General features: G+C 41.9%; 1 protein-coding gene across 1 annotated transcript; it reads right to left on the bottom strand.

Moving 5' to 3' along the window:
• Positions 1–4,084: 4,084 nt before the first annotated feature.
• Positions 4,085–15,795, bottom strand: znf362b (zinc finger protein 362b). The gene is made up of 9 exons (XM_080014732.1): positions 15,729–15,795; positions 12,468–12,531; positions 11,373–11,619; positions 10,372–10,443; positions 9,218–9,533; positions 7,293–7,517; positions 5,584–5,662; positions 5,291–5,449; positions 4,085–4,215 (listed from the first exon to the last, which is right to left on the bottom strand). Exons 2-9 carry the CDS (start codon positions 12,528–12,530, stop codon positions 4,099–4,101), a joined length of 1,278 nt encoding a protein of 425 aa, XP_079870858.1. The 5' UTR covers position 12,531; positions 15,729–15,795; the 3' UTR covers positions 4,085–4,098.
• Between the last annotated feature and the right edge of the window lie 10,743 nt (positions 15,796–26,538).

The raw sequence follows: 26,538 nt of genomic DNA, 5'->3' as shown, positions 1-26,538 counted from the left end.
GAAAAGAGGGAAAGTTGATGTTGTCCACGTGACAAAATATAAATGTAGCAGAGCATAAAGAGCATTATAATCGAAATAAGGCATTATTATTATTATTATTATTATTATTATTATTATTATTATTATTTTCTTTTATTAACCCACTTTAGTTAGAAACCCAGTAAGAGTTTTATATGAAAAGAAGCCTGGGATTGGGTTGGCGACATTCATCTTAAACGTCGCGGTACTGCCACTAAAAAAGCGGAAAGTATTTGATATGGATGTGGAGCGGCTCGAGTTTGGCATTTGTCGGAGATTCTCTTAGCCTAGAAACAGCCTGCAAGGGAGCTCGGCAGCCCAAGCCACGCCAAGTATTCACAAGGCTCGCCCAACCTTAGCTCGTGGCACAAATATTCAACATGAAAAGGTAATAATCCAGGCGGTTCCAAATATATAACGAATATTTGACGATGTTTACACAGAAAAAGGCTGAAGGGAGATTAGAAAGGTCTTGTATTTGAAATGGGGCGACGTACGACACTCTTCTCGCGGGAGAGAGGTCTGCGGTGCCTTCTAGAGACGGCCTCTAAATATGCATCTATTTTATATGATTCATAGCGACTAGTCAAGGTTTTTTTTTTTTGTTAGTTTTTTTTTTTCTCACACGGCTATAAATGGCAAGTTTTTAATTTATGAAGCCACTGCTGATTTTGTCCATGTGCCATCGATATGCCTAAAATTATGACTTAAGATAAGTATTTAACTTTGTGACGTTTGTGTACATTGGAATGTAAGGACATGTTATGGGCGATAATCACTTGTGTTTGGAACTGCCCATGTATGTATATGTATGTAAAATGTTTGTTTTTCAAATAGAAACCTATTTTCCTAAATAAAAAGGTCACATATTCATATTTTTTTTTGCAACCTGTAGTTGTTTTGTATTATGCAAAGTCAGTGTTCCTTGTTTTTGTACGCATTTGAAGTGAATTGTACAGAGCCCAGAAGTCCGGAGGGGAAGCCCTGGCTGGAAGTTCCTTTGAATATTATTTGTATGCATTAAAGTGCGAATCCATAAGAGAATCCCATATTTGATATTCATCCCATATTTAGTTTGACTGCCATTTTGGTTTTTGAAACCGCCATTCAGTTTGCCTTATGGCTGTGCTCCTCTATGAAGAGTTTCCATTGTTGGTGGCGGTGTCCGCCTTTCCTGCTGTGAATGTGAAAGTCAGCCACGGTGAATTTGATAAAGCAGATTAGCGAGTTACAAACACAAATTGATCGGAAAAATGTTAACTTTGGTGAAAGGAAAGCATTTGAGAGAGAAGACGAGGGTCAACCTGGACGTTGGAAAAAATAAAAAATAAAAGTTGCAGTTTTGAACAGAATTATGGGACTTGTAGTGTAATCCACCAAACAGAGGATCTTATGGATTGCCACATTAAAAAATATATATATTTAATTCAGCTTTATATACAAAATAGGCATTAATGGGCGTTTATAACAGTCTGTTTATTAAAACAAGGTAAAGATACAAAGATGTTTTGTTTTTTTTGTTTTTGTTTTTTTTTCGTTGTTTTTTTTGTTTTAACATTGATATTTTTAGTTTTACTTCTCAGTCCTGGCTGTGCATATTTAGTTGTCTAGAAACTGTATATGAAACCACAATGCAAGACAGGAAAAAGTGTAATAAATCTACGCCATATCTTTTGATAGAGAACATGGGTTAAACGGTTATCATACAGATTACATCTCGGGTACTCCATGCGGAAGGAAAACATAAAAATAATAATAATAATAAAATAAAAACATGTCAACACGACTGAATACTGCAAAAAACACAATACAGGGTAATGGAAAGTAATGGTCATGGCGTGAGAAAACAGTTAAGGCTTATACGTAAATAACTGGTGTAAAACATGGATATTAATAACATACAGGTAGACTAAAATCATTACAGTAAGTCCATACAGAAACATACCTTTTACAAAAACCCAAATAGAAAGGTTTATGAAAACAGAAAATAGGTTCTATAAATGAGTTAACATGTTTTACAGTACAGCAACATGTACAATTCCCCCATTATCTCAAAAGAGAGAAGAAGTTGAAGAGGCAGGGTCTGTTGTTGGCGTAAAATGTGTGTGATTTGTATTTTTATTTTATTTTTTTCAGGCCAGTGGCTTGAGTATTTATTTTTCTTTCTTTCTTTTTTTTAATTTTGAAAACATACTATATACTGTATATGTATTTTACACTATCTCTCAACACCATCTCAAACTGCGAGTCTGCTCATAGCACCGTTCATCTGCGCCCTGCGAGAACACAGGGCTTCCTGTTCGTACCATCCAGAGCAACCAGAGCTTAAAGGTTACAGTAAAAATACATCAAACAATACTGTGTACGAGGAAAGGATACGTAAAAAAAAAACCAAAAACAAAAACAAAAAAAACAACGATGGAAAAAGAGTTGAAAGATAAGCAACACGCCTACATTGCCATGGCGGCAAATGGAATAAGCCTCAAACTGCAATTCAGTTCACATGGGTAAAGCTTGTTAAAATGTTTTTTTTTTTTTGTTTTTTGCTTTTAATATGGAGTATAAAAAAATACTCTATCCGGACAGAACACTTTCACATTTTGGTCCAATATTGAGCTTTGTTTTTTTTCTGTTTTTGTTTTTGTTTTTTTTGTTTGTTTTATTGACTTCTAACTTGATTCAGATTTTAGTAAGTTTGAAAACAAGATGATACAAGTGCAATGTGTGACTGATCAGAAAGATGGTTCATAAAGTGTAAATGGGCAAAACATTGCAAGTTAACATTAAAAACAAATCTTCGAAGAAAAATGAAACCAAAACAACCAAAAAAAAAACAACCTTAATAAGGTTCATATGGCACTATTTACTTTGACGTCGGAACATCTCAAATATCTTCAAACGTTGTCTTTAGACCGTGGCAATTAAATTTCATACATCCTGTAACTTTTTTTTGATAGTTTAAAGGGGAAATCCACTCCGGTCTCGCTTGTCTACAGAATGACATCAGGCTATGGAGCTGAGCTAGAGCAGGGAGCCTCAAACCACTTGCCCGGGGGCCACATCTTGGCCGCCAGACAATTTAACACGGTCCGCTGCATGTTTATCACAATATACTGGTAAATTTAGCCTACAGATTAAATTCAAACTCACCATGTTTTAAAAAAATAAATCCATGCCTTTTCACTTGATGTTTTCAGAGTATAAAACTGAATATTACAAGGATGTCTTTTTATGTTTGCCAGCCACACATTTGCAGGCTTCCCACGCTTTGCCGTGGAATTCCCCTTTTAATGCCGTTTGAATACAATGTTATTTTGAAATTGTCATCTACCGATTGCCTTTCTCATCGTTTTGATTTAAATTACCCTGTAAACGTATATATATTTATATAAGCAACATAAAGTTAATTATTTTTGAGGAAGAAGGGAAAAAAAAAAAAAAAAGTAACAAAAGACTTAAGTTTGGACAGTCAGAACTCCTAGCTGCCCCAAAGTGACGCCTTCTGGCTTTTCCATCCGACGAGGTTAAAACAACGCGAGCCAAAACCACAAGGCCTTGAAAGTGCTTTAAGATTATCTTTGGATGTCTCCAGAATACACCCAGCAAACCTTTTTTTTTTTTTTTTTCTCTCTCTCATTCTTTTTTACTTTACAAATTTTTTTAATTCTTTATAAGGGCTAATATCATCTGGCACATTTGGAGGAAAAACCCATTAAATGGTATATAAAAAATAAAAAAAAATAAAAACAAAATTGTCAATTTGAGGGGCCAATGCGTCAGGCAGTTTACATGACGCCTATGAAAGTGCTTATTGAATCTGACGTAAGACATTCCCGGCCACTTCATTCTGTGTAATAATATCTCGCTGACTGAATCCTTTACATTCATGGACAAAAGCAAAAAAAAACAAAACAAAAAAAAAAACGCGCCGTGCTCGTTTCGACAGATGGTCCGTGCCAAAGACAGATCAATGGGGGGGTCCGCCGACTGAATGCTCGCGTCGGCAGTCGTGAGTGCAGCTCTAACGTGAACTAGGAATCCCAAAAAAAACCAAAAAACAAGAAAACAGACGTGGGGAGCTCAGATGAGAGAGATGCGTATGGGGATGCTGGGGGACTCAGTTCTTTGAGGGGACTGGTGGCTCACTAGGTGCTCCACCACCGTGTGTTTGGACATGTGCTTCATAAGGTAGGTCTCCTAAAAAAAAGGGACGGAAGGAGAAAAAGGTTAATAAAATAAAATAATAAAAAATTTTAAAATTCAATCAATAACACAAACAGATACGCAATCCAGGCTGTCTGCAGGTTCCAGATAATTAAGGCTTTAAAAGATTTTTGGACAAATCGCCTCTTGTTCAATTAACTGTTACGAGTAAAGTTCCGTATATTTGGCGTGGAGAGGTAAGTATTTGGTAGAATGAGGGATGTTCTAAAAATGTTTCCTTCAGGTCAGATATAAGGGTAAGTGATTAGGAACTGGAATAAATCCACCCAGTTTCGTTTTTTTAGGTAATTACAATGATTACCATGTATTTCTCTCGACAGGTAGAGTGAGTTGGGTTCTAGTACAGGTAAGTATTAGGTTGAGCTGTAGGTTTAGGGTTTTCAACATCAGACATGCTGACTCTGAAGCAGAAGGACTCGACTATATAAGTATAGTGTGTGTGTGTGTATATATATAAACATATACATGGATAAATAAAATCGGATGAATCCCTGATGTTGAATTTGAGAGCATTTCACAACTCTTTAAGCCCCATGTTTGTCAAAAAGATCGAGACAGTCTAAAAAGCACCTGCAGACACCCTGCCAGATCAACCGGTTTTAAAGTCAACAAACTGAGATGTGTATGCAAAAACAATGTAACTATTATAAGTACAACTATTTCGAGTTTTACTATTCCTGGTTCTATTGTTTTTTTTTCCTCTCTCTTATACAGTTTAAGTGCAAATAATGTATTCTCTTGTGAAAAAAAATTAAATAATTCAGATCATTTGAATGAATTAAAATTAATCAATAAACCTCAAATTCCAATGCTCTTGACAAAAATCTGTGAGATTAGACTTCTAGGGTACGACGCTTCGCCCCCCGGTCGCTTGGACCAATGCCTGAACAGGGATCCTACCCCGACGCTTTCCAAGATCGACATATACACGTGCCTCTGTGCGTCACAGAGGCGACTTGAAAAATGTGGCGTGCATGTCAACCTTGTTGAAGATACCGTTGAAGTGCGCGGAGAGAAGAATAAAGCCAAAAATGTGCGCTGCACTCACTGAGGTGTAAGCCCGTCCACACATACTACAGCAGTAGGCTTTAGCGTTTTTGATGGCGTGCGCCGACAAGTGGATCTGCAATGACGCCGAGTCCGAGTAGGCACGGTAGCAGTTGGGACATTTATACGGCTTGTCTTTATTGTGCTGCCTCTGGTGGGACTGTTCAGGGAGAGGGGGAGAGAAAAAAAAACATGAGATGTTAATCGTACGACCATGTTCATTGGTTATCTTTTTTTTTTTTATCTTTCTCACTGCTTTACAGTTGGAATGGAGCTGCGTGACGGCGTTCTGACCTGGAGATTGGAGAGCTGAGTAAAAGCCTTTTCACATCCGGGGTGGGCGCACTTATAAGGCCGATCACCAGTGTGGATTCTGCGGCAAAGTCAAAGGGGTCGGGAAATTAGTGACGGGAGGCTCGCAGAGGACCAATCTTTTTAAGGGACTGGGGAGTCACCCCGGCAAAATGAGCCGTTTGTCGGCTTTCGCTTGACACTGACTCAAGGGTCCGAGTCTCAATCTGTGAACAAAAACACCCGTGAGCGGATGAGCGAGAGCTCGAGTGAACCGAAAACATTTGGCAAAATTCACATTGAATGTGACTGATTCACACTTGTAATATCGTTTACCAGATTGGAACGGATCTTGGAAAATACATGTTAATATCACAGTCGTACAAACATAAAAATGTGACGTATCATCAGGAAAGTGGCCGATGCCAAATGTGTGGCGCTGTGCACACGCCCCTGGCCCCACGCCGCTGGACTCATTTAGGGTTGAAATTGCGATGAAAGGAGAGAGAATTCGAATTAGTTGAGAATTACGTGAATTCAATAGCAGTAATCCAAGAGAAATCATTTCATCTGTACAGGTCAAAAGACAAATACTTTCCGAAACCTCAGAGCGAAATCTCTGGAAAAACCGCTGAATCAACGACCGCAAGGAAATGCGAAAACTGAAAAACAAGTTAATCGTCACAACTTCTCAGGAGGCCCCCATTTGTGTTCGGCAACAAGTACTACACGGTGGAAGACGTGCAAACACACTGCTGTATTTTGGCCTTTTTGTTGTTTTGTCAAACTGTTTTCACCAACTGTTCAGTGAAACGACACTTCCACTCGTCGCGCTTCCTCCTCCATTTTGCCTTCTCCCCCACCCTCAGCCATTTGCACCACATCAAGTCGGCGGGTGTGGCCGAGAGAGAGAGAGAGAGAGAGAGAGAGAGAGAGAGAGAGAGAGAGAGAGAGAGAGAGAGAGAGAGAGAGAGAGAGAGAGAGAGAGAGAGAGAGAGAGAGAGAGAGAGAGAGAGAGAGAGAGAGAGAGAGAGAGAGAGAGAGATTTTATTTTCCAACTATTCTCTTATAATCGACAGTTTACAACACATTACACACTATGCATTTCTTGAGATTAGAAATATCACTTACTACGTGTGTATTCCCTGACAAACAAACTACTTGGCTGTATGTCATCCACAGCGTTGCAAACAGGCCTCGCACGTCCTGTCCTCACACAGAGCATCCTGGACCCCGTGTCTGCCTGCAGCTATCAATCCCTACCGTTATCGCTGGGATTTTTCGGGCGTCTCTCTGGGCTAAAAGTATCTGGAACGCGACAATCGCAGCACGCAGAGACGCCGTCGAGGTCTCGTGACAACCGCAGCCGTTTCGGACGTCTCGTTGCCCGAGTCCGATCGACGCGCATCTACACCCGGAGCAGAAATTTGTGAAAAGCTGTTGTCATTTTTTTTTTTTTTTTTTTTTTAACCGGAAGTAGAAGAACCTCGAAGCAATCTGATTGGTCCAGCGGCGGGATGTTCAGACCAGCGACCAGGAGACGGCAAACCGGGGGAAAATGGTGCCGCGTTCCAGAGAACCCGGAGAACTGTACCCAACACGACCCCCCCCTCTCGGCGTACTGCTGCCTGCAGCTATATCTATGATGATTATTATCGTCATTATTATTTAAAAAAAAATGCATTTGCGGAGTCATGCGCTGGGAGAGTGACCTGGTGTGCTGCTGCAGGTGCGACAGCTGGCGGAAGGAGTTCTCGCAGTAGGAGCAGTGGTACGGCTTGATGCCCAGGTGGATGCGCAGGTGCTGCGCCAGGTACGAGGCGTTGGCGAACGACTTGGAGCAGTGGGGACACTTATGCGGCTTGGCCTCCGTGTGCGACTTGGAGTGCATCTGCATCTCCGACTTGGTGAAGAAGGTCAGCGGGCACACCTTGCACCTGCGGGGGAGGAAAAGGGGGGGCATTTTCTTTTTTTATCCCAGAAAGCCAGCCCGCCGCTAAGTGTCGAGAGCGGCGTTCTCCAGGCAGGGTGCAAGGACCCCCCCGGATGGTCCTTCAAGAGGTTCCAGGGGGCCCCAGCTTCAGCAAGATAGGATGAGGATGAGATCTAACTTTTTTTTTCATAGTCCTTGTGGGCAAATTCAGGTCACAGCAGCAAAATAAGTAGGAAGATGGTGATGAAAAATAAAATTAGGGGAATAATAAAAACAATAATAATAAAATGTAAGATAAAAAAAAAAAATATGTATGTTTATATTACTAGGTCATTTTATTCACAAGATGTTAGATATAAAAAAATAACTGAATGTTATAATTATGTTCTTATTTAAAATGTAATAATTTGATATGAAGGGAAATATCAAAACAAAGCGAAAACATATAAGGAAATATGTGATAGAATCAGACAATAATACATAACATTTGTATGAAAATAGAGATGTAAATCTGTGACATCTCAGAGGCTTTTGAACAAGTGCACGACCTCAAAAAGAATATTGGTTTCATTCATGTAAAAAAAACCCTTTAATTATTGTTAATGTTGACTGGTCATTCTGCTGTTCTCTGCTGGGAGCCAAGAAAAGCAAAAGTCCCACCTCGTCATGTGCAACCTTGTTCTATTTATTTTTTAATAAAAATCTAGAATTCTGTTCTAAACACATTACTTGGAATGGAGCAAAATAAATAGAATAATTTATTTCCTAAACATTTTAATAGTGTTTTTATGACGCCACTAACAACCATACGGTAAAGAAACAACGCTTTGATTTTGGGACGGGTTGCATTGACTTTGGGACGGTTAAAATCGTTTTTCAGGACGGTGGTGGAAAAAAAGTTAAGACCGGAGCCCTGAACCTCTATGTCGCTGCCTGGGAAACTCTCCACATGACGCAAGTGCCACTGCTTTCAGTCACTTTAAATTACCACAATCCTTAAATTGAAGAATTTACTCAATAAAGATGAAATCTTCACTTTTGGTCGGTGAAAACAGACCTGGGGACCCGCACGAAGATTTCAATAAATGATGCCCTGACGCCGCGGTGACATCTTTCTCCAAGCTAAGGAAGATGAAGTGCAGCAATGAATCATGCACACTGTGTTCATGATTTGCAAAGGTCGTTGGTTACACAGCTTATTGTTGTGCAATAAATTCAGATTATTAAGTCATCCTCTCCTTGCGATCACTTTGGTTTTAAGTCTCGACGATACGGAGCGAGCGAAAATCTGAACGCAAATATAAATTGCAGAGCGCCTGCTGCGCCGTCTGACCCGAAGCGGACCGCGCCAATACCGCATCCCACACGCCTCGTCTGTTTAGGGCTTTTTCGGTGCGTACCGCCGGGCTCGGGAAAAAAAAAATTCTAGCGTGCATCACAAAAACATGCATCACTATTATTAGCAGTGTCATTGTTATAGCTGCAATATCGCCACCATTCCATTGCCATTTTTATAATATCATAGACACTTCATTCCACATTGGAAATTTTTGTAAATGTTAATTGCCAAAATGAAGCAAGAATCAAAGACTGCATTTGTGACCAAGCTACAACAAAGATTTGTTTAAATCACCGATGCAGATTCCGTACAACTCATTATGATATGATTATTATAATTATAATAATTGTTTCCAATTTTCTGACCTGTATGTTTTTCCCTCTTTGGGCGCGATGGTGATGCACCCTTGGTCCGCGAGGATCGGGTACGGCACCACCAGCAGCGGACCGGACGACCCCTCCGCCTTTATCTTCTTGCGTCCCCTGGGGGCCTTGGGCGGGGGGCCCAGGAGCCCCGCCAGGCCCCCGGCCTTCATGTGCTCCACGCCAGGCCCGCTGGCGAGCCCGGAGATGAGGTTCAGGGAGGGGGCACCGCCCATGCGGTTCTGGCTGGAGGTGGGCGTGGTCGGGGTCAGGGCCTCGGAGGTGCTGTGGCTCTCGGGTCGGGATGACTGGGCCAAACCTGCGGTGGGGGAGGGGGAGGGGTCACAACCACATTCTAGGAGCAGTCGCAGCTCCATGGTGTGTTTTGAAAGCCGAAGTCTGTGAGAATTGAAGAGGACCGTGGCTTCGGACTCCCGCTCTCCCGCCACATCTTTAAATCTAGAACCTCTGCTCTTTCTGAGTGGGTTTTCCAGCATCAGCCAAGCTTTGCCTGCAACCTCACACCACTCGCCTTGTTTGAAAATGATCCAAGCCTTTGCACGCTTTTCCACCTATTTCAAAATTATACCCATGTTATATACTGTCTCTATATATATACTTTATTACTGTCTCACAGCAAAACACCTCGAGCCTCTCTGGGTGGAGTCTGCATGTTCACGTGGGTTTCCCCCCCAGCGGCCTCCCCTCCCTAAAGACACGCGTGTCAGGGTTAGACGCCCCTGCCGATGCCCTTGACCTAGGCAGTGGCTCCAGAGCTTTGTCCCCCGGGCGTCCGTGGCTGCCCTCCGCTCCTACATAGTGAGGATCGGTCCAATGCAGAGAACCAACTTCCCCCACGGGGCTCAACGAATCAATTTCTGGCGCCGTCGCCCTACCTGCCCGCTATACTCTACTTCCTCCGTCACGGCATTCGAGGTCCAGCTGCCTCCTGTTCTGCCATCGGAGAACGGAGCGGTCGTGCTTGTGCAGAAACGACGCCAAGATGGCCTTCCTTTAAAAATGCCGCACGGCTATTCTTGCCCTTACTAAACTCCCGCCAACTCAAAAGCACCTTGAACGGCGACGCTTTAGCTCCTCCGTCTCCGTGATGCCGCAGAGCGACGCTGACCGCCGCGCCAGAGCGAGGGTGGACTCACCGATCTGCCTCATGTGCCAGTCTTCCCACAGTCCCTTCGCCTTCAGTGCTGTCTTGTCGTCCATATTCGATTCTGTGAAGTGTGAGGGGGTGACGGCAGTTTTAACCCAATGCATTATGACAAATTTTAATGGCATCGCACGCAGTTCTGAAGGCAGGAGGACGCGACACAGACTTTTAGATGCGGTTGCCAGTTGGCGACCACAGCCACCGGCTGTGGGTTGCCAAAACTGACAGAACGGTTGCCGGATTTCTAATCATTTTAGAATTGAGCGATAATGCTGCTATATAATTATAATCGACATTTCAGCATTGTCACTTGTTTCACCATTTTTCACGGGTCAAATAAATGCACCGGGAAGACAAATTTTCCTTGCCGTGGGTTTCTAAACATGCAGAGGTATACCACTCTTATTAACAACCAGGAAACCAGACTGCAAGACGGTCGACAACGGCCCAAATATGGGTTTACCCTGGAAAGTACTGGACAAAGCAGTGTAGGATCATGGCATCAGAACAGTCTGAATCTGAACCTTTTCGGTTGTTTCCAAATTAAATTGAATTGCTGAAAATGCTTGTGGAAAGGGCAGATAATCCCCTCATATCACTATGACCCATCAACACAGTCATTTTTAAATCAGAATCTGAATTAATTTATTTCGCCAGGTGCATTTACATTACACAGAATTTTTCACGATTTGGAGGATTATGATAATTATAAGTATAATAAAAATAGCCACATGTATAAAAATACAGAATATACAAATGTGATTCTACACACAGCACAAGTTATTGTATAAGTGAAATGAGAAATTAGTATAAAATATAATGATACACTATTAAAGTACAGTTTTATTGTACATATATTATTGCACAAGTATGTTTGTGTAAATAGAAGTAAAATACCTATTTATAAATCGTCATTAACCTTTTATGCGTCAATCCCCTGAGAAAAATCCCAATTCCCAAATGCACTTTGGCAAATAAATTTGTCCCCATTACCTGGACCGGAGGTGGAGGCGGGGCGGGCGTGCAGGGCGATGTCAGGCTGCCCAGAGCCCTGCGGGTGGGGGTGGTGCCCGGGGACTTGCTGGGGCTTGGACATGGGCATGCCGTGTTGGACGCCGCCGTCGGAGGGCACCAGCAGGGGCTGCTGGGAAGGGGTGGAGGTAGGAGGCAGGTGCAGCGGGCGGATCTTCTCGGCCATCAGCTGCTCCTTGATCTTGTTAATGAGCACCAGGTTATCCAGCTGAAAGGGTTAACGGGCCACGCTCAACACAAAACGGGCTCCGTGTCTGAATGTCATTCGTGTCTCCAAAAAATAATCATAACAAAGCAAAAGATGTCTGAGAATACAGGGTCCGGGTTCACATCCTCCAACCAGAACTGTCACATGTGTAAGGCCGACTCAATATATCGCTATAATATGGATACTGTGATATGACACCAGATATCGTCTGGATCATTTTGATAATCAAGTGTCAAAGGCAAATTATTAATTGTAACTTTCCCATTTTTAGTAAGGGATCATCAGTATGTTGCTGAACGACTAGGAAAAGACATTCACACATGGATACAAACAGCAATGGAAGATAAAAATGTCCTTCAGCACCTTAAAGGACCAAACCGGCGTCCAACTGAGTTTCGGGGGGTTCACTAGTCAGCACACATATCACACAGCAGCACACATCACACTGATTCTGAGATTTGGTGAGAAAACAACCTTAAAATCATCTCCCAAAGCCAACTTTGTTAACATACTTTTGTCCAATGTACATAATTCTGTCGTATTTTGTATTTGTTGAAGCAATGGCGCGTCTGCATTTTCAAATGGAATGAACAAATACAAAATTAGGCAAAATTAAGTAATTTTGACAAAAAAGGTCAGACAATATAAAGAATTTGAAATGTCATATCAATATATATATAATAGATATATAATATATATAATAGATATGAGTGCTGACTAGAAAACGGGCGAAAGCTCAATTTGACACTTGGTTCGGTTCTTTAAAAGGACTTGTTTTTTTATATCCTTAGGAGAAAAGAAGTATAAACATCTAAATCTCCCAAACTGTCCCTCCGATGTGCTCATACCTGGCCCGGCATGGAGGGCGGTGGCGGCCAGAAATATGGGTTGTTGAATCGAGGCTCCGCCATCCTGAGGTAAGAAACACACACACAAAAAATATATATATACACTGTGTGTACACACACACACACACAAAACATTAAAACCATCCCTAATAACCACTAATATTGTCGCCTCCTGTCGCCAAAACAGCTCTGACCCGTGGAGGCATGGACTCCACAAGACCTCTGAAGGTGTCCTGTGGTGTCTGGCACCAAGACCTTTAGCAGCAGATCCTTTAAGTCCTGGAAGTTGCGAAGGTGGGGCCCCCATGGATCGGGCTTGTTGTTCCAGCACATCCTACTGATCCTCGATCTAACCCCGGCCATATACATGACGGAGAACAAAATGTGATTCACCAGACCAGGCCAACTTCTTCCTTTGCTCCATGGTCCAGTTCTGACGCTCGCGTGCCCATTGCAGACGCGCTTTCGCTTTTTCGGCGCTGGTCAGGGGTCATCATGGACACTCTGACCGGTCTGCGGCTACACAGCCCCATACGCAGCAAGCTGTGGTGCACTGTGTGTTCTGACACCTTTCTATCATAGCAGCATTAACTGTTTCAGTAATTAGTGCTACAGTCGCTCTTCTGTGGGATCGGACCAGACGGGCGACACTTCGCTCCCCACGCGCATCAATGAGCCCATGGGCGTCCAGGACCCTGTCGCCGGTTGTCCTTCCTTGGACCACTTTTGGTAGGTACTAACCGCTGCATACCGGGAACACCCCACAAGCTGACCCAGTCGTCTATAGTCACAATTTGGTCCTTGTCAAAGTGGCTCAGATCCTTACGCTTGACCATTTTTCCTGCTTCCAGCACGTCAACTTCAACAACTGACTGTTACTTGCTGCCTAATATATCCCACCCCTTGATGGCGAATGATATTCACACACACAGACACACTTTTTTTACATAGTAATTTTAAATGTTGTCTTTAAGGCTGCATTACAGTAAATGAAGTGATTTTTTTAACTTCATAGACTGTTTAACAGTTTAGACATTAGACTGTTTAGACATTAATAATATTCCCGAATTACTGAACTAATGATTGTTTCTCGTGCGTGTAAATACCTTATGAAAGCACCAAAATTCACCCCCGAAATATTGCCACATTATCAATATTGAGGTATTTGTCAAAAATATCTTACTATTTGATTTTGTCAATATCGCCCAGAGTAGTTTGAATAAAACCTTCGGAACAACGTCCCGTAAAAGAAACTACAATGTCACACGTCTTCCCTTTGCGTAGACAGAATTTCACTATAGATGATGAGAGTAATGGAGCTTACGATGTTGATTAATATACAGTTTATTTTATGAAACATATTTAATATTTAAGTTTGTAAAAACATATCAATTTAATCTATCCTCTGGTCCAACGCAATACGACAAGTCGGGCATCAATCATTTGAGATGTGGACATGCATAATGTTATGGGAAATGGTATGACATGAGTTAAAAAAATAACATTACTACTATTATTATACTAATATTATTCTACGACTACTACTATGACTACTACTACCATTATTATTATTATTATACTACTATTATTAATATAGATCAGACTTGAAAAAGTTAATACAGTTGGATTATTTCTGTGAATGACATGTATTTACCAAGGTAAACAAATCGTAGGCATTATTTATTCTTTGTCCTATTTTATTATTCCCGTTACCAAACTGAAACCCCAGTGGTGGGGATTTGTCAAGCCCTCTCTATCATTTTTCCCCCGACTTTGCACCTGAGGGTTGAAACGTCGATGACAATATTCATTCAAATAACAATGTTTGTCTAATGCCCCGAATGTATAAATACACACACGTACGTTTCCTGTACGGTCAAAAGAAATGCATTGTGGGTAATTGTTCCAAGCACTACACCGTCACCCCGCTGGACGCTGTAAATACACGCATACATGTTGATATACGCACATAAATATATATATATACAAATATATATATATATTTTTTTTTTTAACGATTTATTTCAACGCTTACATTTGCGCTTTTCTCGTTTCAAGTTCCGTCCCGATAAAGACAAAAGAATCTTGAACACTGAGCCACGACAGACATGTCATCCCAAACAGGTCATCCTCACCATTCAATCACAAATGTTTATTTTTCTCCTTGGGCACAATTATTATTATTATTATTATTATTATTATTATTATATCTTGTTTTTTTGAATCCAAAAAAAAAAAAAAAAAAAATGTAGCCCTTTCCAATTCACTCCTTCGAAATGAAAATAATAGTAATAATAATACATCGCAGCCGTTGTTTGTGGAGCCACGGATGACCGGGGAAGAAGTGCAGTTCTTCTTTTGTACACACACCGAAAAAAAAAAAGAAAAGGAGTAAAGTTTACATCCGTGTCCCTCCCTTCGAACCCCCCCCCCCCCACCCCCCCGGCAGCGGAACGACGAGGCGCCGCAGCCCGGACCCAGACGCACCGACACCCTCAGACAGTTTTTCGGGGGTTAAAACATTCCCAGACAAAAGAGGAACAAAAATGGCAGCCCTTATGTTTTAAAGGCGGGACGCCATATTCTGCAGAGCCCCCCCCCCCCCACACACACACACACACACACACACACACCCCCCCAAAAAAAACGAGACGTGAGGGGAGCGCGAGCGTCTTGTCGGGTGGGAGAGCCGGGCGCAAAACGCGCGTGCGAGGAGGGGAAGAAGCGCCGTTGAACGGGGGGGGGGGGTTGCGGGTTCGAACGGCCTCCACCTTCCAAAAAAAAAAAAATAAAATCACCCTCCCCCTCCTCCACCTACTCCACCTCCACCCCCCCCCCCCTCAAAACACAAAAAAAAAAAAAAAAAAAAAAAACCCGAACTGAACGGCAGCGAAACGCGGCTCGAAAACACGCGCAGGGTGATAATAAAACGGCGACATCGACTAAAGGTCACAATGGATCCACACGTCCACGCGTGGATTCCTCCTCCAAACAAACCGCCCCGGACGAGGAGGAGAACAACAAAAAAAAAAAAAAAAAATCCACTTTGATTTTTTTTTTTTTTTTTTTTTTTTTTTTTTACATTCTGCAACTTTTTGGAGGGGCGCATCGAGGAGCTGCACACGCATCGCGCGGAACGGACGCGCGTATCTGGACACGGGCGCGGAATGGCCCCCACGGGGGGTGGGTGGGGGGGGGGAGGGAAAGGCAGGAAAAAAAAACAAAAAAGGAACGCGGACAGTGAGATCGGTGCACAAATACCTTTTGTCGTGGTGCAGATTGTTGCGTTTGCAGCAGATCTCTCATGGAGAAGGTTGGTGGTGCTCCTGCTCCGCCCGCAGCAGCTTCCGGGTCGCTGTGTTCACTTCTGGGTGCAGCCGCACACAGGACCGTTTCAATGGGATCTTCTTGTGTATTTTCATTTTCGCTTGTCCAGTGAAACCTAATAAATTACTAATAATAATAATAACGCTTTTTTTTTTGTTGCCGAAAATTAGACATATTTAATTGTGTCTGGCAAATGCGTCTAATCTTTTTTTTTTTTTTTTTTTTTTTTTTAATTATTACTCTTTTATTGGAGCCCTCAGCCCACCGTATCTTTTGCAATACTGTAGGCATTATATTGTTATAACCTCTTTACACCCTGTTACACACATATTTACAGATACAATTCTCTCGCAATATATATATATATATATATATATATATATATATATATATACATATATATATATAGTTTATTGTATATTGTCTTTTTTATATATTTTGTTCTTATTAATGAGATTTAAAATGTGTAATGATTGCCTCCAGCCCACAATACCTTTTGCGATATTGTACATATGATATTGTTACAACCACCCTGTTATGCATAATATACATACAGATCTTTATAAATGTATATTGTGCTTACATGCACAGTTTCCTACTTTTATCAGGGTGTCAATTGTTGATCCAGAGGTTTATTGTTATTTTATATAGGTTAATTGCCTATTGCCATTTTTTTTCCTTTTTTTTTTTTTCTTGTGACTTTATTATTATTATTATTATTATTATTATTATTATTATTGCCTATTGTGTTTCTATAAACACAGCAATGTTGTTATTTCTTTGGAATTATTGCTCTGGAATTATTAATCTTGTACTACTTTAAGCGGCCCTCAAATAACCTTTGAAATAATTCTCAACATATTCCTCACAATAGAGTGGACTGTATGAAGAAATCCCTCTGTGTATTTATTTAACAAAGCTGCCTAGCCCAGGGATATGAGCTATACCCAGTCAGGTTATCCTATTTCAATGATGAGCAAATTAAGTGTAATTTTAGGGTAGTTTTTACACCAACTTGAACATTTGAATCAGAATACTGTCCCGTCACCTATCTCACACACTTTACTTTATTTCATTTCATTTTCATTTAATCTCTTTATAAATCAGGTACTGGATCTGTCAATGATTTCTTAGGTCCATATAGATAGATAGATAGATGGATAGATAGATGGATGGGTGGATGGATGGATGGATAGATGGATAGATGGACAGATAGATAGATAGATAGATAGATAGATAGACACCCACACACTTTATTCAAGAAATTACTGCTTACAGCAGCTCACTTCAAAACAAACACTAAAAAAGTAACAATGTATGTATGTATGTATGTATGTATGTATGTATGTGTGTATGTATGTATGTATATGTGTATATGAATAGAGTCCAGCACATCCCACAGATGCTCCATCGGATTGAGATTTAGGGAATTTGGAGGCCAAGTCAACACCTTGAACTCTTTGTCATGTTCCTCAAACCATTCCTGAGCAATTTTTGCAGTGTGGCAGGGCACATTATCCTGCTGAAAGAGGCCACTGCCATCAGGGAATACCGTTGCCATGAAGGGGTGTATTTGGTCTTCAACAATGTTTAGGGAGGTGGTACGAGTCAGAGTATCATCCACATGAATGCCAGGACCCAAGGTTTCCCAACAGAACATTGCCAAGAGCATCACACTGCCTCGGCTGCTTGCCTTCTTCCCATAGTGCAACCTGGTGTCATCTCTTCCCCAGGTAAACAATGCACATGCACCTAGTCATCCACATGATGTAGAAGAAAACGTGAGAAGACCAGGTCACCTTCTTCCATTACTCCATGGTCCGGCTCTGCGCTGGTCAGGGGTCAGCATGGACACTCTGACTGGTCTGTGGCTACACAGCTCCATACGCAGCAAGCTGTGATGCACTGTGTGTTCTGACACCTTTCTATCATAGCAGCAATAACTGTTTCAGCAATTTGTGTTACAGTAGCTCTTCTGTGGGATCGGACCAGATGGGCTAGACTTCGCTCCCCACGTGCATCAATGAGCCCATGGGTCGCTGGTTCACCGGTTGTCCTTCCTTGGACCACTTTTGGTAGGTACTAAGATGCTCTGACCCAGTTGTCTAGCCATCACAATTTGGCCCTTGTCAAAGTCGTTCAGATCCTTACGCTTGCCCATTTTTCGCACACACTTCAACAACTGACTGTTCACTTGCTGCCTAATATATCCCACCCCTTGACAGGTGCCATTGGAACAAGATGAGCATTGTTATTCACTTCACCTGTTAGTGGTTTATATATACACTCACCAGTTATTTTATTCGGTACACCTTGCTAGTACCGGGTTGGACCCCCTTTGGCCTTCAGAACTGCCTTAATTCATCGTGGCATAGATTCAACAAGGTGTTGGAAACATTCCTCAGAGATTTTGGTCAATATTGACATGATAGAATCACGCAGTTGCTGCAGATTTGTCGGCTGCACATCCATGATGCCAATCTTCCGTTCCACCACATCCCAAAGGTGCTTTACTGGATTGAGATCTGGTGACTGTGGAGGCGATTGGAGTACGGTGAACTCATTGTCATGTTCAAGAAACCAGTTTAAGATGATTTGAGCTTTATGACATGGTGCATTATCCCGCTGGAAGTAGCCATCAGAAGATGGGTGCACTGTGCTCATAAATGGATGGACATGGCCAGCAACAATACTCAGGTATGCTGTGGCCTTTAAACCATGCTCAGTCGGTACTAAGGGGCCCAAAGTGTGCCAAGAAAATATCCCCCACACCATTACACCACCACCACCAGCCTGAACCCTTGATACGAGGCAGGATGGATCCATGCTTTCATGTTGTTTACGCCACTTTTGACCCTACCATCTAAATGTCGCTGCTGAAATCGAGACTCATCAGACCAGGCAACGTTTTTCCAATCTCCTGTTGTCCATTTTTGGCGAGCCTGTGCAAATTGTAGCCTCAGTTTCCTGTTCTTAGCTGACAGTAGTGGCACCCGGTGTGGTCTTCTGCTGCTGCAGCCCATCTGCTTCAAGGTTCAATGTGTTGTGCGTTCAGAGATGGTATTCTGCAAACCTTGGCTGTAACGAGCGGTTATTTGAGTTGCTGTTGCCTTTCTGTAGTCTCAAACCAGTCTGCCCATTCTCTGACCTCTGACATCAACAACGCATTTTCGTCCACACAACTGCCACTCACTGGATATTTTCTCTTTTACTGACCATTCTCTGTAAACCCTAGAGATGGTTGCGCGTGAAAATCCCAGTAGGTCAGCGGTTTCTGAAATACTCAGACCAGCCCGTCTGGCACCAACAACCATGACACGTTCAAAGTCACTTAAATCCCCTTTCTCCCCCATTCTGATGCTCGGTTTGAATTTCAGCAAGTTATCCTCCCCATGTCTACATGCCTAAATGCAATGAGTTGCTGTCATGTGATTTGGCTGATTAGCTATTTGTGTTCACAAGCAATTGAACAGGTGTACCTAATAAAGTGGCGGGTGAGTGTATATACAGCATATATACTGTAAATATACTGTGTGTAACAGGGTGGAAAAAAAGTGGTTATAATATATTCAGTATTGCAAAAGATGTAGCAATTTATCTTGTATCATTGTTCATTTTCATTATCTAGTGGTACATTGTACTACTGACCGTTATATCAGGGTACTGGATATGATAAGTAATTGTACTTTTAATACTTGGACTACTTTTATCAGCCAGCCCTTTTCTACTTTTACCTAAGTAGAAAAATAAATGGGGAACCTCCGCTTTTGCTCAGGTAATTTTGCATCAGGGGTATTCGCACTTTATACATACATTTAAACTGTCTCAGTACTTCTTCCACCACTGATCATTTATCTCTCTTATGCTGCTTTCATAAACCACATGTGATTCCGAAGTGGAAGCGGAGCAGCAACTCCTGCTGACGTGCGACATCACTGCGTGGAGTCTGTGATGTCAGTCCATTTCCTGTGAATTACACTACTCTGAATAATTCCTAAGAACTGACGAGTTCATTTCTACCACACCCTCAAGTCTTGACTGGATTACAGCTGCTCCTCTCGAGAAGAATTTCACAAATGGCCTCAAAATAGCTGATAAACTGGAGGGCCTTTAAAAAAAAAAAAAAAAAATAATGTAATGTTTCATTTTAATTTGCACACTCTTCCTAAGCAGTAATGTCTGTAAAAACATTTTTTTTTCTTTTGACTTTGTATTTATTTAAAATGACATGCCATCTGTCGGTAAGTAATCAATATCAAAAATTTTATGAAATTGGAATATTGAAGATTTTCAGATTTCTTGCAATCAGATTTCCTGTGAACTGATTCATATACAGTAGCTATTTGTTTATAACTCAGTATATATAGCTGTATACAGTTGACATATTTACAGTATACAGCTACAGTATACACTGTATACGTATAGAGCATACGTGTATGTGTATATGTATGTAGGGGATGGTAGCTCAGGAGGTAGAGCTGGTGGTCTAGTGACCTAAAGGTTGCTGGTTTGATCCCAGGCTCCTCCTGCTAGCATGCTGTAGTGTCCTTGAGCAAGACAATTAACCCCTAATTGCTCCTGATGGCTGCGTCCATCGGTGTTTGAACAATTGTAAGTCGCTTTGGATAAAAGCGTCTGCTAAATGACTAAATGTAATGTAATGTAATGTATGTGATTGTATGTGTACAATTTTAACATTTTCTAAACCCTTTGCCCAAACCTTTCACAAAGTTACAGCACACCTGTTGGGATGGGGCTGGTCATTTTGATGTATCTTGCATTTATGTGGCTGGAAAACTGGGGGGGCGAGTAGCATGGAAAAATTTGGCAATAGTAAAAAATAACAGATGTGCTATGATTGCAAGTGTGCAGTACTGACAGAACACTTAATAAGAATCACAGTCAATGTATAAAAAAAAATCAAATTAATGTCAGCACACTGACCAAGGACATGCTACCGTATCCTACACCCCGGATGACCAAACCCAGTCTTTAATGTCTCTAGGTTTGGTCAGTGATAGCGGCCTTCCTCCCCATGGGGCAGAGCTGCACAGAGGAGTTGCTCCAAAATAACAGCGAACAATGTTGTGCCCACTGTCCGGCTGGTGAGTTTGCACACAGCACAGCCGGGGAAAAATCCAAAACTGCCCTTCAATCCTTGCGAATCCAACGGTTACGTTTGTGCCTGTTAATCTGTGTTCTCTCAGTTTTCTCGGTGAAGATGGTTTATTTAATTCATACTTTTTTCCTTATGTGTTTATTTTGTTGTATTCCAGGCTATCATAAATCAGGAACCTGTTGCGGGAACACCAGCACCTCGGACCCAAAAGTACACAGATGCAAAAAATGCGACGACGGTATCAATTACACTGAGATGGAAAACTATCGCGATAGTTGTATAAATTGTGGTATATGTGTTGACGAATGTAAGTGTCAGTTTTTTACGCTCACAACTTTGGTGATTCTTAAATAGTTCAAAGGAAGGTTTAACCAATGCAAAAGGGAGCTATATGTACAGTATATGTATGTTTAAACCTGAAGAAAAGTAATAGAAAATGGTCAAAAAAGTGACTCCAGTTTACAGTTCATTTTATTATTTCTGTAACAAACCTCACACAAACGCAATCAAACCTCTGTGTAAACACAGACAATACAATCATTTAACCATTTTGATATGTTGTCATTACACAGCTCTGTGGCATAATCAATTCTGATTGTTCAATACTGGTAATAAGGGGTCAGTTATTTCTGAATGATGACCTTTGTCTGTTAATAATGAACGTGGTCACGGGCAACCACTTCTCCGTCTGGTTTCACGTCCCTCGTATCATGCGGTGTTAGCTACAGTATATTCCTATCTCTAAAATAAAACAATCTGGTATATTATTATTATTATTATTATTATTATCATTATTTTCTAATAGCCCTGTTATAAGCAGGACAATGGACAGCCAGCCGGTCATTATCGTAAAATAACCCCCTTCAGAGTGATATAATCTCCTGATCGCCTGTCCAGGGTTATTTTGCGATAATGAGCGGCTGGCTACACATTATCCCATAGCCATTATCACAACATAAAAACTTGTATTTGGTGTAATGTTCTTGAGGTCCACGCTCCCTAAATGGAACTAATCTTTGTTTTATTTCATTTTTCGCCATCTTATTTCTGGACCGAAGGAGGGTTTGGTTGGTTAGTTCAGTTCTGCGGATAACTTTTTTTTTTCCCCACTCGTTCATTTGTGTTTATGAGCATTGTAATTTCACATTGTGTAATATAATATTGACATATTATATTTGGCTTGTCCACAGACGAAGAGATGGTGGAGAGTCCGTGTAGGTACAACAAGCACACAGTGTGTAGCTGCAAGATGGGGTACTATCTACACAATACAATTTGCAAAGCCTGCCCCGAGCAGAGAAACGATGAATTTGAATGTAAGTCAAGCAAACCCTGTTATATTCAGATCAGGATTCACATTTTCATTTCTTTCCCTAAACATAGAGTGCAAACTGTTAAGGATAAATTCTCCGATCTGCATTTGTCTTTTTATTCAGCTTTTGGGGAGAGGAAATCTAACCCAGGAAGAGGGGATAAAGAGAGGTGAAATCAAGCGAAATCTAATGTAGCACGATACGTGGCCCAAAAGCCAAATCGAAAAGAGCAATTCATTTAACGTGGAAGTGCATCAGGTCATCACGGAATTCCATTTGAAAGAGCAATGTTTTTTTTTATTTCAATTTTTTTCTTAAGCGAGTTTACCCGCTTCAAGGATCTTCGCTGTAATCCCGGCTTCCCACCGAATCCGAAAACACCTTCGACAGTTGGATCCTCTCCCCTACTACAGGGGAGAGGATCCTGCGTCCTGAATAAACGCTGCATCTGGGTTTCACGTCACAAAATATGTCAGCGAAAAATGGGAGACCTTGTTTTGCACTTTCCATAAATAAAATTTGAAACCCCTTTAAAATAGAGTTTGCAAAGTGCAAAATACAAATACACCTAATTCACTTATATAAAAAGAGATTTATTGATCTGGATATGGTGACATCCAAGGTTAATGTTAATAATGTCATTGTTTTATAAACGTGACTTAAATACTGAGTTTTAAGCCCAGTTCCAACACAAATCTTGACTGACTTCATTTCCAGTTGTAGTGTCGGCTCTGTAACATGACGAAAATGTTAACACATCCCGGGGCCGGCTTTAAACAGTTCTTTTTAATGGACTTTTCTCAAAAGTTGGCCTTTTGTGAATGTTCCTCCATGTCGACAGTTAACTGACCACAACTAGCTACGTGCTTTAGCAAATTCATATCTTGTGAGTGGCCGACCCTGTCACCTGCAATGTTAAAATACCATATAGAGGATCACATGCATAACGTAGTAAATACATTGAGTGTCTGTCTCTTAAAAGGTTTCTGCTGGTGTGGCGTCCGTGAAGATTACCACCTTAACCGATGACAATTTTTTAGTGAAAATTAAAAAAAATTTAAAAAAAAACTTACGAGATAAGACTCCAAACGCCGCAACACTTTGACTTTTAGTGAATGAAACGGCCGCGCCATGTTCAGTTTCATAGTTCACTGAGCTCTGACAAACTGTGTCAATATTTAAATAACACCAATAAATGTATTACCCCACACACAGATTTGACTTCTCCAACTCAGTCAGTGTATTATCAGCAAAAGACCTAGTTAATTAATTGCATAGTAGGGCTAGGGTTAAGCTTAGCTGACGTAAGCGTTGCTCCTAAATGCACATTGTTCGATTTGAAAGGAAGCATGGTCTTTTTGATGCCCAGCAGATGTTTCGTCAGTATGTATTTAGGTCAGGTGAGTGACAACCTCCTGTTAGGGTGGGGGCCTACTTGACATCTTTCCAAGCTTCCTTTTCTGTGCTTGAGCAGGTGTTGTTGTTGAAGAGAGGCCCACTAATGCCAAGAATATAGGATGTGGTTGATGCTGCCAATCTCTGTGACTCCTCTAGCGAACCCTGCTGACTTTATCTGAGGATCATATCGAATGATTATATTTATCAGGCACCTCAGCCATTCAATGTAATTTGGGTGTGTGCCAAGTCTCTGTCGGTTGCCGGGGTGGAGATGGACCAGCAGACAGGTGGAACAAAAGGTCGCCGTGGCTGGGCATTTGTTAAAACAAAAATCAAGATGTTTGCCTTTTCAGACAAACATGTAAGTACCAAAATGTAGAGGGCACTCCGGCCTGGGAGCCAACCAAGCCGAGCTGGTAGGAGGGACGGAGAGAGGTGACGCCGCCGCACCTTTTGAAGACTCTCCTAATTACCACAATCTCCTGTAGCTGCGTCCCCTTCCCGTTTCCAGTACTGGCTCTCCCCACCTGCAGATGGCGTCAAAACCCCTCCCCGCTACAACAGCACCATACAGTGCTCCTCTGCCGTTTCCACTGTTGGTGGCGTGGTCCGCCACACGTGCAAAAAGTGAGGCGATTTGCTAAAGCAGCGTAGCAAGTTGCGCTGAGTAAACTGTCGATATGGGCAAGCAGTCACAAAATGTACGGTGCCCTTGGATGGAAAAAATATCCCCACCGCCTCGAAAAAAACTCCCCCCAAATGAATCGATCAGGATTCCGCAGATTAAGAAGGACTGAAGAAAAGGAAACGACCGCCTGAAAGAGAAGATGGGGGTAAACCCGGAATTTTGGGCGGGGAATAAAACGTGCAGTTTCTAATGGAATTGTAGGACTTGCAGTGTGACACAGGCGATCTGATGGACTGCCACTTTGAGAAACACACAAGTCTACATGAAATGACAGAATGGACGGTCTCTAATTGGATCAAACTGTATTTGACATTTTACTTTTTCCGCACTGGATTTCACAGTTTTCTCCTTGCTTATCAGGACGTGTAACTCGGAATGCCAAACCCGGTGTTTAACTGCTACTACCACAGCACCAACTCCTGCTCCAGGTTCACTTTCAACTGTGAACGCCACAAGCTCGAAGGACGAAAATGCAGACAGGAAAAAATATCCAGTCAACAGTCCACCAACAGGTGCTATACCTCGAGCCCAAGACGCATTGTTTTGTGGAAGGGATAATATGCAGCCAGCAGGTCATTATACAAAATAATAATGGTGATCAGCTCGGATCACCTTTTCCATGGCTACTTACTAGATATAAATTAGTGATGATAATATATATAATAAGTGTGTCTGGCAGTGTTGCCAGGTGGAAAATATAGCAATATTGTACTGCGACCTTGATTGTATACTGTACAGCCACCGTCATGAGTGAAGGTCATGTGTATATTTGCTGGTGTGGATTGGGATTGGATTGCGCAATGTCATGGCACGTTTTCCTATTGCAAATGCATATGTATTAGGAGTAGTGTGACTCTAGCCTTATAACGGTGCCAATAACATTGTTTTTTTTACATACCTTTATTAGTCCCACAATGGGGAAATTTGCAATTTCTCTGCATTTACCCATCCTAGTAACTGACATATCAAGGAGCAGTGGGCTGCCATATAGAGGCGCCTGGTCAGCAGTTAGGGGGTTAAGTGTCTTGCTCAAGGACATATCAGCAAGCTACCAGGAGGAGCCGGGGATCGAACCGGCAACCTGCTGCCTACTAGACGACCCGTCCTCCTCACATAAGGACCTACCTGTCGTTACAACCGTTCGCAGTTACGACCAGCTCTCTGACCGGTCTGTATTGTGGTAAGATTTTGTTGTGGGTTTGTTGAAATGGCAAAATATCTTTACATCGGGGCTTTTTGGGAATTATTGATCTAATATCATACGATGGTTAAAATTATCGTACAAATACAATATTTATCGCAGATCCTGAAACCCTGATTTGCCTTTCGAAAAACACCTTTGCCCTACATACTGCATGTCTGTTAAAAATGTTTCGTCTAGTAAGAGGAAGGTTGCCGTTTCGATCCCCGGCTCCTCCTGGTAGCAAGTTGATGTGTCCTTGAGCTAGACCCTTAAGCCCCTAACTGCTCCCCGGGCGCCTCTATATGGCAGCCCACTGCTCCTAGATATGTCGGCTACTAGGATGGGTAAATACAGAGAAATTGCAAATTTCCCCGTTGTGGGACTGTGATGGATATATAAAATAAAAAAATTAAATAAAAACAAAATAAAATAAAAAAAAGGCTATTTACTGTTATTGAGTGAAACATATCCACATAGTGATGTGAATCCAGACGGAGAAATGGTTGGTTTATGATGAATAGATTAGTGGTTATTATTCACAGATAACAGAATCAATTTTTCCACAGAGCCACGGTGAGATAAGACAACACTAAACCCATACTTTCATCATAAAGATGAAAAAACATGCGGATTCCCTTTTCCACGTAGCTCTCAGAGTGCACTGTGCTGTGGATGACGGTGATGATGGTGAGGGTGATGTTGGGGATGGTGATGCTGTGGTCAAACTGCCTGGTTACGGTTGCGTTTTTCCTTGTGTCCTCTGACAGTACACGGCCTCATCGCTATATCGATTCTGGTTGTGTTGGGTGCTTATCTGCTGCTGGGCGGCCTGTACGTCTTCACCAGAAGAACAATGGTCGCCGGTCCGAGAGGAGAGTCTCCGCGTTGGACGGCGGCCGAGAAGGACGTAGAGCGTGCCACTGATACCTCGACCGCCAACGGTAACACGACCACCTTTATTAACTTTTGACGCTGTGGCAAGATCGGCCTTGGGAATCATCCCGTACAGTCACAGTCACAATCCGTCTGTTTATTGGGCCGAG

The sequence above is a fragment of the Zeus faber genome, assembly GCF_960531495.2.
Source record: "Zeus faber genome assembly, chromosome: 15".
Lineage (NCBI taxonomy): Eukaryota > Metazoa > Chordata > Actinopteri > Zeiformes > Zeidae > Zeus > Zeus faber.
The sequence above is the reverse complement of the archived record's forward strand: the minus strand, read 5'-3'. Positions and strand labels throughout refer to the sequence as shown.